The sequence below is a fragment of the Puntigrus tetrazona genome, chromosome 13 (genome assembly GCF_018831695.1).
Source record: "Puntigrus tetrazona isolate hp1 chromosome 13, ASM1883169v1, whole genome shotgun sequence".
In the NCBI taxonomy this organism is placed as follows: Eukaryota; Metazoa; Chordata; class Actinopteri; order Cypriniformes; family Cyprinidae; genus Puntigrus; species Puntigrus tetrazona.
In genome coordinates, this window is record NC_056711.1 from 19204716 (window position 1) to 19222215 (window position 17500).

The 17500-nt window shown below is 36.3% G+C and overlaps 3 protein-coding genes across 5 annotated transcripts in view; 2 read left to right on the plus strand and 1 right to left on the minus strand.

The window, feature by feature from the left end:
• mertka (c-mer proto-oncogene tyrosine kinase a) overlaps positions 1 to 3280 on the plus strand; it is a 36632-nt gene extending 33352 nt beyond the window's left edge. For both annotated transcript variants that reach the window (XM_043256184.1, XM_043256185.1), the window contains exon 19: positions 1373 to 3280. In XM_043256184.1, coding sequence (XP_043112119.1) covers positions 1373 to 1796 — 424 coding nt within the window. In that variant the 3' untranslated portion in view covers positions 1797 to 3280. The remainder of the gene's footprint in view (positions 1 to 1372) is intronic.
• An 844-nt stretch (positions 3281 to 4124) lies between these two features.
• On the plus strand, positions 4125 to 14786 carry tmem87b (transmembrane protein 87B). Its single transcript, XM_043256188.1, has 20 exons — positions 4125 to 4301; positions 5330 to 5390; positions 5699 to 5790; positions 5889 to 6023; positions 7059 to 7115; positions 7202 to 7255; positions 7351 to 7444; positions 7541 to 7602; positions 8444 to 8627; positions 9009 to 9108; positions 9462 to 9555; positions 10186 to 10257; positions 11119 to 11227; positions 11299 to 11357; positions 11442 to 11545; positions 11640 to 11713; positions 11814 to 11884; positions 12100 to 12152; positions 12267 to 12297; positions 12683 to 14786. The coding sequence occupies exons 1-20, from the start codon at positions 4167 to 4169 to the stop codon at positions 12722 to 12724; spliced, it is 1683 nt and encodes a 560-aa protein (XP_043112123.1). The 5' UTR covers positions 4125 to 4166; the 3' UTR covers positions 12725 to 14786.
• A 2554-nt stretch (positions 14787 to 17340) lies between these two features.
• The window catches only part of LOC122357016 (fibulin-7), a 22792-nt gene continuing 22632 nt past the window's right edge, over positions 17341 to 17500 (minus strand). For both annotated transcript variants that reach the window (XM_043256191.1, XM_043256190.1), the window contains one exon: positions 17341 to 17500. This exon is cut by the window's right edge and continues 1748 nt beyond it. The gene's annotated coding sequence lies outside the window, so the exon portion shown is untranslated.

Below are 17500 nucleotides of genomic sequence, written 5' to 3' on the forward strand. Positions count from 1 at the left end.
GAATAGGCATTTTTGTAGAATGACATGTACAGAAGATCTTGAAAAGACTTTTCTTCAGTTTTCATTGTTTAGTTTGATTACTTTAATCTCTCTGTATTGTTGAAACTGAGATGAAATAACCATTTATTAAAAATGTTACAATAGAACCACATGCTTTCAAAGGGTGTCCTAATTTTTTCACATGACTGTATATATATATATATATATATATGTATATGTGTGTGTGTATATGTATGTGTATATATATATATATATATATATATATATATATATATATATATATATATGTGTGTGTGTGTGTGTGTGTGTGTGTGTGTGTGTGTGTGTATATATATATATATATATATATATATATATATATATATATATATATATATATATATATATATATATATATATGTATGTATGTGTGTGTGTATATGTATATATATATATATATATATATATATATATGTATGTATATATATATGTATGTATGTGTGTGTGTGTGTGTGTGTGTGTGTGTGTGTGTGTGTGTGTGTGTGTGTGTGTGTTTATGTATGTATGTATGTGAACAAACTATATTTTTATTTTAGATGTGATTATCCGCTGGACAGCAATACTCTAAAGACAAGTTTGACTATTATCAAAATATAATTACACCACAAACACTTCCCTTTTAAGTACAAGATACATTTTTATGAAAATAATAATGCTTTATCTTGTTTGAGGATATTTAGCTATACTGGAAAACAAGGCAAAAATACTGATTAAAGCCTGACATATAAAATATAACAATATGCAATATTTAAAGTTTTCCTTTAGACAAAATCCCCAAGAAGTTTGTGGGCTTTTATGGCCATATGATATAGTGAGAATATTGAAGAAGAAACAACTCGTTTTATTCATAGGCCCAAGATGAGAAAAAATATAACATGTGGAGCAGATGCTTACATTTTATATGACCAAAAAGTAAGACGAAATTCTGACTCTTGTAATGTAAGTCAGTAAGATGTTTATAACGGTGTAGCAGTCCATGTACATAAAATGATAAATACTGTATCACTCTTAATAATGCTAAAAATACATAGTCTTGTGATTAAAACGCACACAATGAACGAGAGCTGAACAAATAAACGTGTCTCAAAATCCCATATTTGGCAAAAAGACACGTGAAGCACATGATGTGGCCTTTAATTATACTAAAACAATTATACTGTAAAAGATCCGGCAGTAAAGCGTGTGCAACAAGTTTTGAACCTGCTGCTTATTTACAAGACTTTGTGAATGAAATATGGTAATGTTTCATATGCAAGGTTGATGTTTCCTGTACAGTAGGGTTGATGTTTTTCAGTATATTTGAACCTGAATGTCCAGTGCTTTCGTTTTTCAGCTACGACATCATGTTCGGCTGCTGGAGAGCTGATCCGGTGGACCGACCCGACTTCACACAGGTCAGGAAGAGGCTGGAGAGTCTGGCGGGGAAGCTTCCCGCGGTGTCCAGCAGAAGAGACCTCATCTACATCAACACCAGCTTCCCCGAGGAGGAAGAGGAGTTACCCGGCGCGCCGGAGGAAGGCCCTGTGCTCACGTCCTCGCCCTCCTGCAGTCGGCCCGCCGCGGACACGTCAGTGGTGACGGCGGACGTCCACGAGAGCACAGACGCGGAGGACGACCGGTACGTTGTGGTCATTTCCTGCGGGGACAATGCGGCGAGAAGCGCCGCGGATGAGCCGCTGTTGAATCGCGGACTCTCCGAAGAGGACGACTCGGCCCGGGACGCGGCGGCGGCGGCAGACACCACGCGCTTGCTCTGATGCATCACCGAACCGATGCGCTTGCTTTGCGCTGTCCGGCTGGTTTCGTTCGAACTGGTTTCGGATTGTTGCCAAACTCGACTTAAAGGAATAGTTCACCCAGAAATGAAAATGCGGGCCTGTCGAGATGAAGATGAGCTTTGTGTTTTTCGTTAGAACGGGTTCGGGTGGAGAGCAGCATCGCTTCGCTTGCTCGCCAAGGGATGCACTGCGGTGAATGGGTGCCGTCAGAATGATGAAAACATCACGATATCCCACATCACTCCAGTCCGTTGTTTAACATCTTGAGAAGTGAAAAGATGCGTGTTTGTAAAAAAAAACAAATCCATCATTAAGGCATGTTAGTTTAGGTCTGTTTTAGCTCATAAACAGTGCTTGATCTGTGAATATTCTCTCCAGGTTTTTTTATTTGATCTTTTTAGGAATATTTTGGATTATGGGTTCATATTTTAGCCAGAAGCAATCGTTTGATGTTTAAAACATGCTTATCGATTTATGCCGTTTATGAATTACTTTATCGCGATGGCTGTTGGATTATAATTCCGACGGCACCCATTCACTGCATCCATTGACCAAACATTTTAAGTAATTACATGAACATAATTACATAAATATTGTTGTTTTTATTGTGTTTTGGTCAGATGAAACCAGCCTCGGTGAGTAAGAAGAGACACATTTTAAAGTAATTCAACTCCAAACATTTGAACGGCGGTGCATGCGTCTTTCCATGGCATTAAATACCTGATTTCACGTCTTGCAAAATGTCAAAAAACGAATCATTTCGCAGTTGCACAGAAACCCGATGGACCCTAAACTCTCTGAAAGCTTTACCGTGGTGTTGTTTTTGCCGTAATGCGTGAAGTACAGACCGCACAACTGTGACGTAAAAAATGATGAAGAGACATCGATATGCAATGAAATGGTAAAATTAAGCTAAAGTATTGTGATTTTAGGATTTTTTTTTTTGTCGACTGTTTTTGCATAGAATCCAATTTGTATATTAGAAATGCATTTTGTAAATATAAAGGAAAAGTGTTTTTTTATATATAGTGTTTTTTACATTTTAACTTCGAAGTTAAACTGACATGAAGAAACGCAGAATCTTTAGAGAAAGTGTTTTAAACGTGTGAAGTATATTATTGTACTTTTTGATTGAGGTACAATGATATGTGCCTTATTTTAAAGTTGAAAGCGTGCAATTAATGCCATTATGAACAATATCTTAATAAATACTGCTAACTAAATAAAGCTTAAATGCCTTGAATGTCATATGAAATGTTAACCTGGTCTACTAATACTCTGAATTCGTTCGAATCGAAATTTAATATTAAAAACTGTTACCAAGAAATGTTCTCTTATGATTACAGTGTCAATACAATCTGTTTCGTATGCAATAATTATCACTTAAGTGCAAAGCTTAAAGATTTCACATCAGCAAAACCTGATTAAGTTGCAATTAAATAAATGAAATCTGTCTGTTTCCACTGTTGGTGTGTTGAATGGAGTTATCAAATGAAAAAGCGAAAAGTTAAATATAAATAACAAAAATTGCAATGAATGTTTAGTTAAAATCTTCCATTAAAACATTTTGAGAAAGGGTCACTTTGTTGTCGCTGTCGTACGAATTCATAAGTGATTTTTATGGTTTACTAAAAAAGAAATCAGAAAAGATTGGATATACGCACTCCGAAGTTCAATAACTGTCTATTTGACGCCTGAAAAGACACGTCCTGTATTGAAAAAATACAAAATAAATGCATAATATAATTAAACACACTGCAGCATTTTTTTTTAAAGGTTAAAAAATGGGAAGGCTGGTGCTAAAAATGGTAAGAAGCAATTAGATTTTGGACTGTCGCTCTTCATTATTTCTTACTGTGTAATATTTTTTACTTTTATTAAAAATAAATAAACTATCCCTGGAACATTAGGCAGTGTTGAAGATTCTATGCAAAATATAAACAGCATTTTCAGTCAAATAAAACGATTCTGCATTAGAATTAAATGCACTTCAACTGCAAAATTAAATAATACAAACTTTTTATGCTTAATGCCGTTTTTATGTACTTCAGCAAGGAATAACCATATACTAGATCATATCTGGAACTAATCTGTACATCTATATGGTTTTCCCACAGGTAATGTCTCAAAATGGAAAACATTGAGGCAATAATTAATTCCTAATAATAATGGCTTATCATCGACCTCAAGTTGTTCCAGTCTAGCATGCATGACTTTATTTCTTTTGTGTAAGTCGTACAGGTTTGGGGACAACGGGAAGGTAAATAATAATAATTCCTCGCGCGCCGTCCGATGTTTGACGTCGTGACGTGTCACGCGCTCAGGTGTGCGCGTCTCTGGACAGTAAACATGGCCGACAGCAGCCGCCGGATACTGAACGGCAGCCGTTTGCTCGGTTTTATCCCGTTTCTCCTCGTCGCCTCATCGTTGAATGGAGCTACCGCCGCTCCAGAGATGGGCCTGTGGACTGCCACAGTGCTTAACGTGAGTGCGGATGATGTTTGTGATTATAAATGGATGAAAACGAGCGACGAGTCCAAATGCTAACGGCTAGCGTTAGACACCGAGGCACCTTTGGTTGAGGAGTTAACGTTGTCGTTATTAAGACAGCGTCTAGGTATTAAAGGCGGGTGAACGACAAGTTACGAGAAGGCTGTCGGATTCATGGAGAAGATAGGAAAAAGTTTAAACTGAGTCCGTATGCTGTGTTCGCGGGAGGACTAACGTTAGCTAAATGCTGCAGCTCTCAAAACACAAGACCGTGCCTTATATTTTTTGCAGTGATAATATGAGATGATGTTTAATTGTACTGTCAGGATCAACTGGTTGAATATTGCATTGAATTGTTGTTTTTGTATCGTGATGCAAGAGGTGTGTATTGTGATGCGCGTGCGTGTGCGCGCGCGCGTGTGTGTGTGTGTGTGTGGCAGCGCATCAAAAATAAAAAGGGTTTTCATCATTTACAATTAAGTATGAACACTTTTTCTGTTGTGTTAATATGCCTAGTGACAAAAGGAGCATTATGTCACCCATATGTTGCCATTTTATTTTCGCAAAAGTTATTTGGAACTATAAAGTAGACATTTTACTTGCGTATAATGTGCTTTTTATGCCTGTAAAACTTATGTGAATTTAATTTGATGCGTGGTGTTGAGGAAACAAAGAAAGCGTGTTACTGTTAATGCGGCAAGAGGCATTTTACAGCCTGATGGCAATAAATGTAGCCCGTTGTTGCAGTTTAAAGCGTTTTATTTGGTATAAAGGAGTAGTTTTGTGTTTTTTTGCTATTAAGCCGGGACGCTGCCGCCTTTTGATTGTCCATATGATCTGTTTAAAGTGTGTGACAAGGTCTTATCAAATATTTAAAGGTCTGTCTAATTTTTCAACAGAGGTTTCTAGTGGCTGTCACCGTAAGACAATGCCACATAACACCAGTTCAATCTGCTACTGAGCACTTTCTATAAAACTGTAGAAAGAATTTGACCATTTGTTTATTTTCTTCTCTTTTCCAGACGTCAAGACCTTTAATGTTGAGAAAAGCCGTGTATAAGGACACGGACGTTCAACTGAGAGGTGTCTAATGTTATTATTTCTGCCCAGACCGGAGACGAAGCTTAAAGCATATTAAGAATTAGTCATTTCTGAATGGTTACTCCTCCTGATGCTCTGCAGTGAATGGGTGCCGTCAGAATAACTTCAAACCATTGCTTCTGGCCAAACATTGTGATGTTTTTAATCCGCTGTTTGGCACGCATTCACTGAGTACATGATGAGTACATTTTCAGCAAATTAAAAATTTTTACCGAACCGCTTACTCCTTTGATAAACACACGCCCCGTGTTTATTTCGTAGTGAAATAAGGATCTCTCTTCTCCTTGCAGTGACGTCATTTGGTTGTCCGGAGGAAGTGACGTTCTCCATTCAGTGGTTTCTGAAATACTACCCCTGTCACAATGAGTACAACAATATCGAGGTGGGTTGCAGCCGTTTGCGTCTGAAACCCTTAAAGCGTGTGGTCGTGTGGTAACCCTGTGCTCTGTTGGTTTATCGTTTGCTCATTTGCTCGTTCAGGAGATGTATGATAAGACGCCACTGAGTCAAGGAAAGAGCCTGGACCCGAACCCTCTCGGACCCGGGGAGTATATTCAGCACAGATACAGGGAGTTATCCTGCCGCAGCGACATGCACATGTTCCCTATGTTCAATGTACGTTCACACTGTTTGATTTCAGTCTGTGTTGCGTGTCCTATTTTCAGCTTGACCTACTTCTGTCGCCTTTATTGATTTAAAAACAAGTCACAGTCAGTGTTTTTTTACCATTACTAATTTTATTGTAATACTTCATCAAATTATGTTTGTAATTTTTTTTTAATTAGCCTTTTTTTTTTAAATTATATGCCTTTCAGTTTTTAGTTTAATCTTTTTTTTTTTTTTTTTTTTATATATATATATATATATATATATATATATATATATATATATATATATATATATATATATATACATACACACACACACACATATATAACTATATATATATATATATATATATATATATATATATATATATATATATATATATATATATATATATATATATATATATATATATATATATATATATATATATATATATATATATATATATATATACACATACACATATATATATATATATATATATATATATATATATATATATATATATATATATATATATATATATATATATATATATATATATATATATATATATATATATATATATATATATATATATATATACACATACACACACACATATATACATTGTCATATGCCTACCGCTATATATATATCTCCAGGATAATGTTGTCTATAGTATAGAAATAATATCCCTATATATATACTCCGCCCCTTACCTGGACCCTGCCCCTGGAACACTACCTGACATCCCAGAATACAACGAGGGCACCAGTATTTTCCCCTTGGACACTTTATTTTGTATATTTTTGTTAATAAAAAGCCTCTCCGAGTTACACTGTGTATATATACCAATATATATATATATATATATATATATATATATATATATATATATATATATATATATATATATATATATATATATATATATATATATATATATATATACACACACACACATATATACATTATATATGTGTGTGTCTACCTCTATCTCTCTATTTCCTAATTGCATCTCAAGAGGTTCAATGTTGTCTATCGCACGTTTATTTGCAGAAATCAAAAGCAGAACCAAAAGCTGTGAACCCGGCTCGATTGGAAGGCGAGTTACAGGTAAAACCGTTGACCGACGTTTTTGTTTCAAAAGCTTCGTGACAACTCAAAAAGAGCAATGCGTTTTTCTTTGTTTTGGAAATAAGGATGGGAGTTTCGCAAGTTCTTCTGTGGCTGAGGCTGGTTCTTCCAGAACAACGGTAAGACATTCTGACATCTAATATACGAGGTGTTTGGCAACGGCAATAAATTGAGTGTTTGTTGAGTAATTGATGTAATGTCTTTGTTGGCAAAGGAACATGTGATCGCTACGACCTGGAAGGACGGGCCCTACCTGCTGGTAGTGCAGATCAACTCAAGCAAACAGGATGCCAACTGGAATTTAACCTGTAGGCCTAATTACTTTGCCATGTGTCTATATTATAGCTGTGTCTGTATGGCTGCGTGGTCTTATCTCATTCAATCTTATCTAAATTGTGTTTCAGTCAGTGTTGTGATGAAGGGAACACATGGCTATCTGTCTGTCACCGAATGGCCTCTCATGATCGTAAGTAGTTCAGATGCTCACCGTCTTTGTCATTTACATTCAGTGATTGATGATGGCTTTTCAAAGCGGGATTCGGAGACCAAAATGGGGCCCTTGAAGTGCTAGGGGTCTGTGAAAATCAGAGAATAAATTATTAAAGTTAGAGTTAGTTATACTTCATTGTCCTTTGCAAGAAATTTGTCTCGGACTCAAAGCTGAGCTCAAAGATACACAACCTCCACAAAAAACGGCAACATTTTTTTAATTTAAAATACCATCACAATTACTGCAATTTTCTATCAGATTTAATTTAATTTAATAGATACGGGTATAAATGAATTCTTAAAGCAATTACTTCTACATAAATGAACTCTATAACGCTTCCCAGATGGCAATTACTGAAAAAAAAATAAATAAATAAAATAAATATAATAAAATAAAATAATTAAAATGTTATATATATATATGTGTGTGTGTGTGTGTGTGTATATATATATATATGTGTGTGTGTGTATATAAATATATGTGTGTGTGTATATAAATATAAATAATTTAAATATATAAATATTTTTAAAAAATCTAATAAAAATATTTGATAAAAAAGGATAAATGAAACCAATGTCAGTGCAAACATTTTGCAATGTTTACAAATTAAAGTTGTAAAAATGAATCAAAATAAGTATTGTTTTTTTTTTTATTATTGAATATTGCATTCCTAAATTTATTTGATGCATTATTTTCAATGATATATTATCCGTTAAGTAACAAATTACTGTCCAACCACAATCCAACAGTCCAATCAATTCCTAATGGACAAAATTTGATTATAACATGTTTGTGCGTCTCCCTCTCTTTTCTTCAGTTTTACATGGTGATGTGTGTTGTGTACATCCTGTATGCTCTGCTGTGGTTCGTCTGGGCATCCTGCTACTGGAAAGACCTGCTGAGGATCCAGTTCTGGATTGCAGGAGTCATATTCTTGGGCATGATAGAGAAGGCCGTCTTCTGTGCTGAGTATCAGAACACTAACAACGTGGGCTCAGCGTGTTAGTCAAAATACACTCTTTATTCCTCAGTTTCAACTGTTAAAGTCACCCACAATGGCAACAACTAGTTAGGTCACATGTAAAACTGTATGTCATTGCATTAAAAAAAATGGAATCTTTTCATAGATTTAGTGCATAGACTGCACTGTATTAAAATGTATTAAAAATACAATAAAACAGTAATATATATTAACAGTTTAACAGATAACATGACTTTAAAAAAGCTAGCCTGATTGAGGATGCATATATCTCAATATTTTGAGTGTTCTGTTGAAATATTTTACTTTTACATTTTTCTTTAAAACCTTAAAATTTGATCTTTCTTTTGAACGAATGACACCTGGATCAATAGGTTTCCGTATGTTTTAAACTTCCCTGCAGCTCAGGGTCTGCTGATCTTTGCCGAGCTCATCTCCGCTCTGAAGAGGACTCTGGCCCGTTTGCTCGTCATCATCGTCAGTCTGGGCTACGGCATCGTCAAGTGAGCGGTGAAAGCATTGTTTCAGGGTTATGAAAGGAATAGTTCACCCACCCCCCAAAAAAATTGCAACATGCTGTTAATGTAGTCAGGCCAGCCGAGATGTAGATGAATGCTCTGCTGTCAAAATGAGTCCAGACAGCTGAAAAAAAAAAAATAACCTCACCGTAATCCACACCACTCCGGTCCAGCATGTCTCGCGAAGTGAAAAGCATACTAAATAAATATTTAGATGTGACAACAGGGGCAGGACGTTTTTGCTGGAGGCGGTGTTGTTATGAATGATCATGTTTGGGTGAACCATTCCTTGTGATGATGATGATGATGATGAAGATGATGTTTCTGTGTTTTCCCAGGCCGCGTTTGGGCACCGTCATGCACCGAGTGGTGGGTCTGGGTGTGCTTTACTTCGCTTTTGCTGCCATTGAGGGCATCCTGAGGATCACCGGGGTAAAGCAGACTTACTAGTTCTTTTTAATCTATTTTGTTGTATAAAGAGTCGTTTTGTCTAATAACCGTCAATTGTGAGATGTCGTTTGAACTTTTATTTGTTGTCAGTAACGAGTGTGTTTGATCTGTAAGGGTCGAGATAACGGACCGGCCCTCATCACATACGTTATACTAGCTGTGTTCGATTCTTCTGCTATCTGGTTCATATCCTTCCGATGGGCCTATCAAGCCTGTTCGATCATGAAGACGTCATTCAGTTAACAGAATTATACCAAACGAGTTTTAAAGGGGTAGTTCACTCAAAAATGAAAGTTCTTTCACCCTCATGTCAGCTTTCTTTTGTCTAAACGTCGCCATTGACTTCTATTGTGTTGTTGCCCATGTAATGAAAGTCAACGGGAACCAAAATGGTTTGGTTTTCAGCATTATTTATTTTTGGGTGAACCGTTCCTAATAACTAATTCCATCGTGTACGGATGTAAATTATTTCTTGCGTGCTACAGCCACGTAGTTTAGAATGAGCTTTTTCCTTTTGGTGTGATTTTTAGTTTTGTCTTTTGTGTCGAAGGACCTACTGTTCCTACTGTTCCCTACTCCTTATTTCTCCCCACCTCTGTGCATCTCTCTCAGGCTAAAGACTCTGACCTGGCCCTGCTAGCCAACATTCCCCTGGCTCTGCTTGACTCCTCTCTGTGTTGGTGGATATCCTTTTTGGACGCTGTGTGTGTTTTTGTCCCCGCACACTGGGCAGTGTTTTATTCCTGCATGATGCCTTATTTCTGGAGTTCTTGTTTTATTTTCTTATTTGCCTTTTTAGACCTGAAGAGTTTCTTACAAAGCATGATGCTACAAAAAAAGATTAATATTTTAACACTGCAAATATATTAGTCTTTTAAAGTCAATTAAGTCAATTAAGATGGGGGGAGGGGTAAAATATAAAAATAAAATAATGAATATTTATTTATTTTTAGCAGGGATGCATTAAATTGATGATAAGTGACAGTTAAGTTAAGTTAAAAAAACACAATTTCATAAAATTATAAATTGTTTTTAACACTAATAATAAATGTCTTGAGCAGCAAATCAGCTTATTAGAAAATTCTGCTTTGAATCACAGGAATAAATTTCCTTTTAAAATATCTTCAAATGGAAAAAAGCTATTTGAAATTGTAATAACATTTCAGAATATTACTATTTTTACTGCTTTTTTTTTTATCAAATAAATGAAGCCGCGGTAAAAACATTTAAAATATTTAACCAATCTTACTCACCAAACTTTATTTATTAGTAAATCAACAAAACTTAACTGCATGCCAAAGCATATTATACATATTGCTTAACTATAGTATAAATGATATGCATATCATAATATAATAAATAAAATAATAATAGTTGGTAGTTGCATATTTCTGCGTGCTTATTACAAGTCTATTCTAGTGAATGTAGGTCTCGTCTGTGGTAATTGAAAGCATGCCACATAGAAATTATTAGGTTAATAATAACTTATATTCTTAATCTTACGCTCCTATAAGTCAGTGACTCAATTCCTTGACTATATCTCACATATTTGTGAGTCTGGCACAAACCATTAAGACTCTGAAACTCAGAAGAAACCCGGTGAAGCTGTCTTTGTACAGACACTTCACAAACACGCTCATCTTCGCTGTTCTCGGTGAGTAGACGCATGAAATATCCCCGAATGCAGTGAAATAGCGAAGCTGACGGCTGTGTGGCGCGTTTCAGCCTCCATTATTTTCATGGTTTGGACGACGAAGAAGTTCCGGTTAGCGGACTGCCAGGCGGTGAGTATCTGACGTTTTCACCTCAGCCCTGATCGGAAAAATAAATAAAATAAAATAACCCGCTTCCTGTGCGTTAACGAGCAGGACTGGATGGAGTTGTGGGTGGACGACGCTTTCTGGAGGTTCCTCTTTTCCATCATACTGCTGGTCATCATGTTTCTGTGGAGGCCGTCTGCCAACAACCAAAGGCAAGCGTGTTAAAGATAGCGTTTCTTTCAGATCCTAGTCGTCTGCCTTGCTCTGTAGCGGCGTTCAGACCTCAAGCGTGTGCTTTGCGTGCAGGTATGCGTTCACGCCGCTTATCGATGACTCGGACGACGAGGAGATCGAAGAGTTCCTGGTGTCTGCCAACATCGGTCAGTCGTGCTTTTTTTGTGTCTGTTTGCACTGCACTGCACGGAAACGCTGCGATGGGTGAACCGTGGCTTAATTAATACGCAACTCTTTCGTTCTCAGCCGATGGGATAAAGCTGAGGGCAGCTAAGACGGAAACCAATGGAACGGTGAAGCCTGCAGCAGCCAATCCGGTCGGTGTTCGTATTTAAATCAGCCGTCCCATATAGCAATGTTTTCGAGTTATTATGACTTTAAAATGTTCGTTTGTTTTGTTTTTTTTATACTGCAAGGTTGCATATAATTGAGCGACAATGCATAATGTTAAAAAGCAGAGAAACTTCAATAAATAAACATATTAGTGTAATAAATGCTTTATAATGAAATGTCAAATATTCGATTGTTGCAGGATGAAGATTTGAAGTGGGTTGAGGAGAATATTCCTACCTCTCTGTCTGATGTGTAGGTCGCTTTCTATTTGACAAAACCAGACATGCATATACTCCCTCTGCGGTTAGCAGGAATAAAGCTTCCCTTTTTTCAATTAATCGAACAATTATTTTCTCTTCTTTTCAGAGCTCTTCCTGTTCTTCTCGACTCGGATGAGGTATGCTGTGACTTTTGCCGTGTTCTTCTGAAATGTGATATATCGGGGAGAAAAAATGTATTGCGTCAAATAAAATAAATTACTTTATTTTCTGATAGTTGCCAATCATTCAGTTTAATTTGACATACAAAAATAATGAAAGGGTTAGTTCCACCGGTAATGTAAAAAATGCCGGTGTTTTGGTAAATTTGTTGAAGTACCATTTTGGTAAAATGACAAGACGGCAACATGAAAAATATATAAAAACAGAACATGATTTAAAATCATCAGTGTGGTTCCTTGTGACACCAAAATAACATTGTCTGGCGTTTTATTCACTTTTCTGTGTCTGTGGACCAGTTACGCCGCACACAAACGAGTGAATTAATTTCTGTTCCTCACACAGGAGATCATGACCACCAAGTACGAGATGTCTAAGATGGAGTGAGGTTGAGAAAGCGCTGCAGCCGAAGCAGACCTCCAGCGATCGACCGAACCTCCAGAGACCCTCCAGAGAGTCACAGACACTCGAGACTGTTTCCTTCCTTTGGTCCGGATGGTCGGCGGCTTTTGGGTAAATTGAAGGAATCGCGCTGAAGAGGTGGACGCATCCTAGCTGATCTAGACGCAGTACTACCTGAACTTCGAGGTGTTACCTCGCTTTTTTTTTTTTTTGAACGGACTTTAACGTCATCATCGATCTGTATAAAGAGACGACGGTCTGTGTTTATAAACTTTTGTGATGACAAACCTGTCAAAATTGTGAGCGAGTATTGAAATGGGTGAAACCATTCTTAGCGCTGGCTTTTGTTTTTGTGTGTGTGTGTGTGTGTGTGTGTGTGTGTGTGTGTGTGTGTGTGTGTGTGTGTGTGTGTGTCACTCCATCCTGGAAAAACTTCAAGTTGACCAAAGCGTCTTCTCCATTTCATCCAGTTAGTCTTTGGCTGTACATAAAGTGTTATTTCAGACATTCAGACTAAGTAGAATGTCTGTCGGTGTGTACCAATTGTTTGTGACTTGTGCAGGGAGTAATTTAAATGGGCAGAATAATTAATTATATATTCAGAATCATTTTAGGAGGCTGTTTTGTCTTGAGGAGAGCCCAGCTTAGCCCTTCTCACGTTAAAAGGAGGATTTATTTAGCCACCCCCGCATCTCCTCAGTGCGCTGTGTATGCGGTTATTTATGGAGGACCGTTTTGGCCACAAGAGTGAAAGAAAAATAAATGGAAAAAAAAAGATAATTGCTTTTTTTTATTTTAGAATTCAGCTTTTTTCTCACGCTTCTGAGACTTGATTTTATGAGACAACCGAGCGATTTCTGGTTTATGTCTCTAAATTCTACAATTTTTAATTTGCAGTCATGTTTTGTGGGGGAAAAAACAAACGTAATAGCGACATTTATCTCACAATGCTTACTTTTCCCTTTCAGTTGTAGTTTACACTCATTTTTCTTCTCATAAATGCAAGTTTATGCCTTGTAATTCTGCTGAAGAAGTCAGAACTGTGAGATGTGAAGTGTTTGATAAATTAACAATAACTTTTTTTTTTTTTTTTTTTAATCATGGCAGTAACAGAACGCAAAAAGAGAAAATGTAAAGATTTAAAGCAGTGCATACAACTTATGCACAGCTTTAATCTTTGCATTTTCTCTTAATTCCAAGTCTTCTGAAGTAATATGACTACTTGTGAGGAAAAGAGACCATTTGACCCCTCCGCTGGCCAAACGCTTCACCTCTGGCATCATGAAATCTGGAGGTTTTTGTGAACGAGGTTTGATGAAATCGAATGAAGTTTTGGTCCATTTCTTACAGAAAACTACTGCGCGAGTTGAAATGTAGCACATTTTACGATGCGTTTTTTTTGGAGCTTGAATTTTAATTGTATGCAAAGACGTAGCACGAAGACTTTTCGATTTTCATTTGAAGAAATATAGTTGGGTTTGAAACAACGTTAGAGTGTCTTTATTTTTTTGCGTGAGATCTTCCTTTTTAAATGCATTTGTATTTCTTTTTTGAGGCAAAGTGTATGTGTCTTGAATCACTGTGTAGATGCATATACTCGAGCTGAAGCCTTAACTCACTTCTGTTTTTTTCCTCATCAAATCATTCTGTCCTGGTCATGGTTGGACACTGTCTGCTTAACAGAGCGATCCGTGCTTCAGAAAGCTCTTTTCTTTTATGCGTCCTTGAGACAAAACAAAATCCTTCGTCAGATAACTTGAGATCTGTGTATATTATAAAGCGCACTTTACGTGAATGTTATTTCTTTTGGTTATAGGATGGAGCTTAATGCTGACCGTGTCGTTCTGTTTCGTTTCTTCAATAAAAATGGTTTTCTTTGCCTTTCCGTTGGCCTCCTCAAATGTGAGTTCATACTGTGAGTTCAAAAAGCACACTTGATGCCCTGTAGAGCTCAGGTCTGGTCTGTTTTCGGTCTACATGCATGTTTATCCATGTTTCATACATGTTCAGCAATGTGGGTTGCAATAAAAGACTCTTTATTAGTCCATTTGTGAGGCGTTGGGTTATGCCTTTGTGTAATTTTTTTTTTTTTTTTGAAGGGTTTAAAACGTCCTGAAGGTGACAAATGAACGAAAAAGTCATTTTTAGTCTGTTCTGTGAAAGATAAGCGATAATGGCTGTGACGTGGCTGAATCCTATTGGCTTTTTTTTTAAAAAAGGGGCGTGAGCTCTTCGATATGCCCCGCCTACTGCTTCAATATGAAAAACAATAACAAAAAGGCTTCATAAAAACAATTTTTACTATGTTTTTATATGCGTGGAGATAGACAGCCTTCATCTGCATTCACTGATTAGAGCAGCGTGAACAATTTTACGGTTAGCTTTGTTTTCCATCAAATGCATAATGCATACAAACATAGTAAAGCCACAAGGGGGCATCCCTAACTAAATAATAAGTGAAGCAGGTCATCTTGTACTTGATCAAAAATGCCCATTTCTTTATGATTTATACACATTCTGCCCATCCATAAAGCCTCATAACTTGTCATGTGAACAATGTGTGCATCTTGGGAGAGAACAATGGCATAGACATGCTGGAAGATGTCAGAGCAAGATATCTTTTACTAGCCTTCAGCCCTGACTGTAAAAACGGGTTTATGTACTAAAATAACAACAACAAAAAAATAATAGTGAATAATAAAAAATGAAAAAAATATTAAATAATATAATAGAGAATATAAAATGTATATATAAGAACTAAAAAAATTAAAAAAAATATTTAATAAAAACGACAAAACTCAATATCAATAAAAATGACAAAAACTCAATATAAATATAAAAAAGACGAAGACTCAAAATACATTAATTCTATAAAAATATCAATAAAACCAATCAGAAATAACACTTGCCACAGAACAAAAGAGTCTTTGAGCTAATCTGTGAACTTTGAGACTTAAACCAAGGAACATGACAAACAAACACAATCGTACCGTGACCAGAACTGAACACAGTCAAGATAACAATCTACTTTTCCAATGGCAAACACATGTGGGTTTACCGACGCATGACATTTCTCCCCCTACTTCTTCTTACCCTCTTATTTTGCAGTCTGATCCAAAACAACAACACTAATTTATGAAAAAACTAACTCAATATCTGAAAGAAACAGGCTGGTTTACATGCACACAAACTATTACAGATTCAGGTCAATTTCTGTATTATAGGGCTTCGGTCAGAAGACTATACATGCGAAATAATGTAATAATCTCTTAAAATATAGTGTCTGTATGCTTTCAGTGTACGCTCTTAAAAAAGAAAGGTACAAAAGCTGTCACTGGGGCGATACCTTTTCAAAAGGTACACTTTTTTTGTACCTATTAGCTTCAAATACGTACACATTAAGCACTGAAATGTACCTTTAAGGTACCAAAATGGACTGTTTAGGTGCTTTTTGAAAAGGTACCGGCCCAGTGAAAGCTTTTGTGCCTTTATTTCTGAGAGCGTACGGAAGAGAGCAGCGCGAACATTTCTGAAAACCATTCCCAGAGGAAATGAGGGCGAGTTAATGGTAACTTCTTCTTACAAAAAACGTCTTGCTTGCGTTTAAGTTGTGTCTTGGGCCGTTCAGTTTTCCCTGGCAAATCTTTAGAAAGCTTCGAACTGAGCCGCTGGAGATGTTTCTCAGAGATTTCACCGTTGAAGCACATTGTCATTTTAAAACCGTGAACATGTGCTTCTGGAAGCTTGTGGGGGTTTATTTGATCTTCTGAGAGAAACAGCCACATGTGCTCAACATTACTGTCCATTTCTCTTTGTAGCAAACACGTGATTGACAAACACTGAGAAATACTCCTTCATTTCCTGATTGTTGTTGTTCCTTGCATTCTTCTTAAGGTCATGTTACCGGGCCACATGTTAACTCGACAAACGATTTTGACCGACGTGGGAGTTTGGTGTCATTTCTGCTGCATTTATTTGATAAATGATACCGTAAAACGGTAATATTGTGCAATATTATTGCCATTTTAAATAAGCGTTTTCTATTTGAATTCATACCTGAACGCAAAGCTGAATTATAAGCATCATTACTCTAGTATCCCTTCAGAAATCATTCTAATTTGCTGATTTGCTGCTTGAAAAACAACAACCTTGAAAACAATTCATATTGTCTTCATTCTAAATGTTTCTAACTGTGAAAACGTTTATTTGAAATATAAAAATATTTCGTAATATTATAACTGTCCCTTTTGATCACTTTGCACCCTTTCTGAAAAAAAAGAGTCAATTTTCTTTCAAATATATGTTTTACTGACCCTAAATGTTTGATTGTTAGAGTATATGCTAAGGCACAGTTCACCAAAAAAATGAAAATTGCATCAACATTTACTTATTTGCTTATTATATAACTTATTTACTTATTATATAACTGAGCTGTCCCTTTAAGAATACATTCAAATGAACACTGGGAATGTCCTGCATCAAAACAACATCAAAGATCAAAGAGATGAACAATGCCAGTGTCACATTTTTTCATTTTGATTAATTGATCGTAAATCTGCAAATCATTCGACGTAGGATCAAAGAAACCAAAAGAGGTTGAAAAAAGTGAATTTCTGACTTTAATTAAGAAACATTCGACATGTGTGTGCAAGACAGAAATCGAATGCAATAATGTGTGAAACAGCCGTTGATTTGAGTATTAGATACCGAACCAAGCAATATATCGCATTCAAATGCAAAAGGACAAAAATTGCAGGTTCA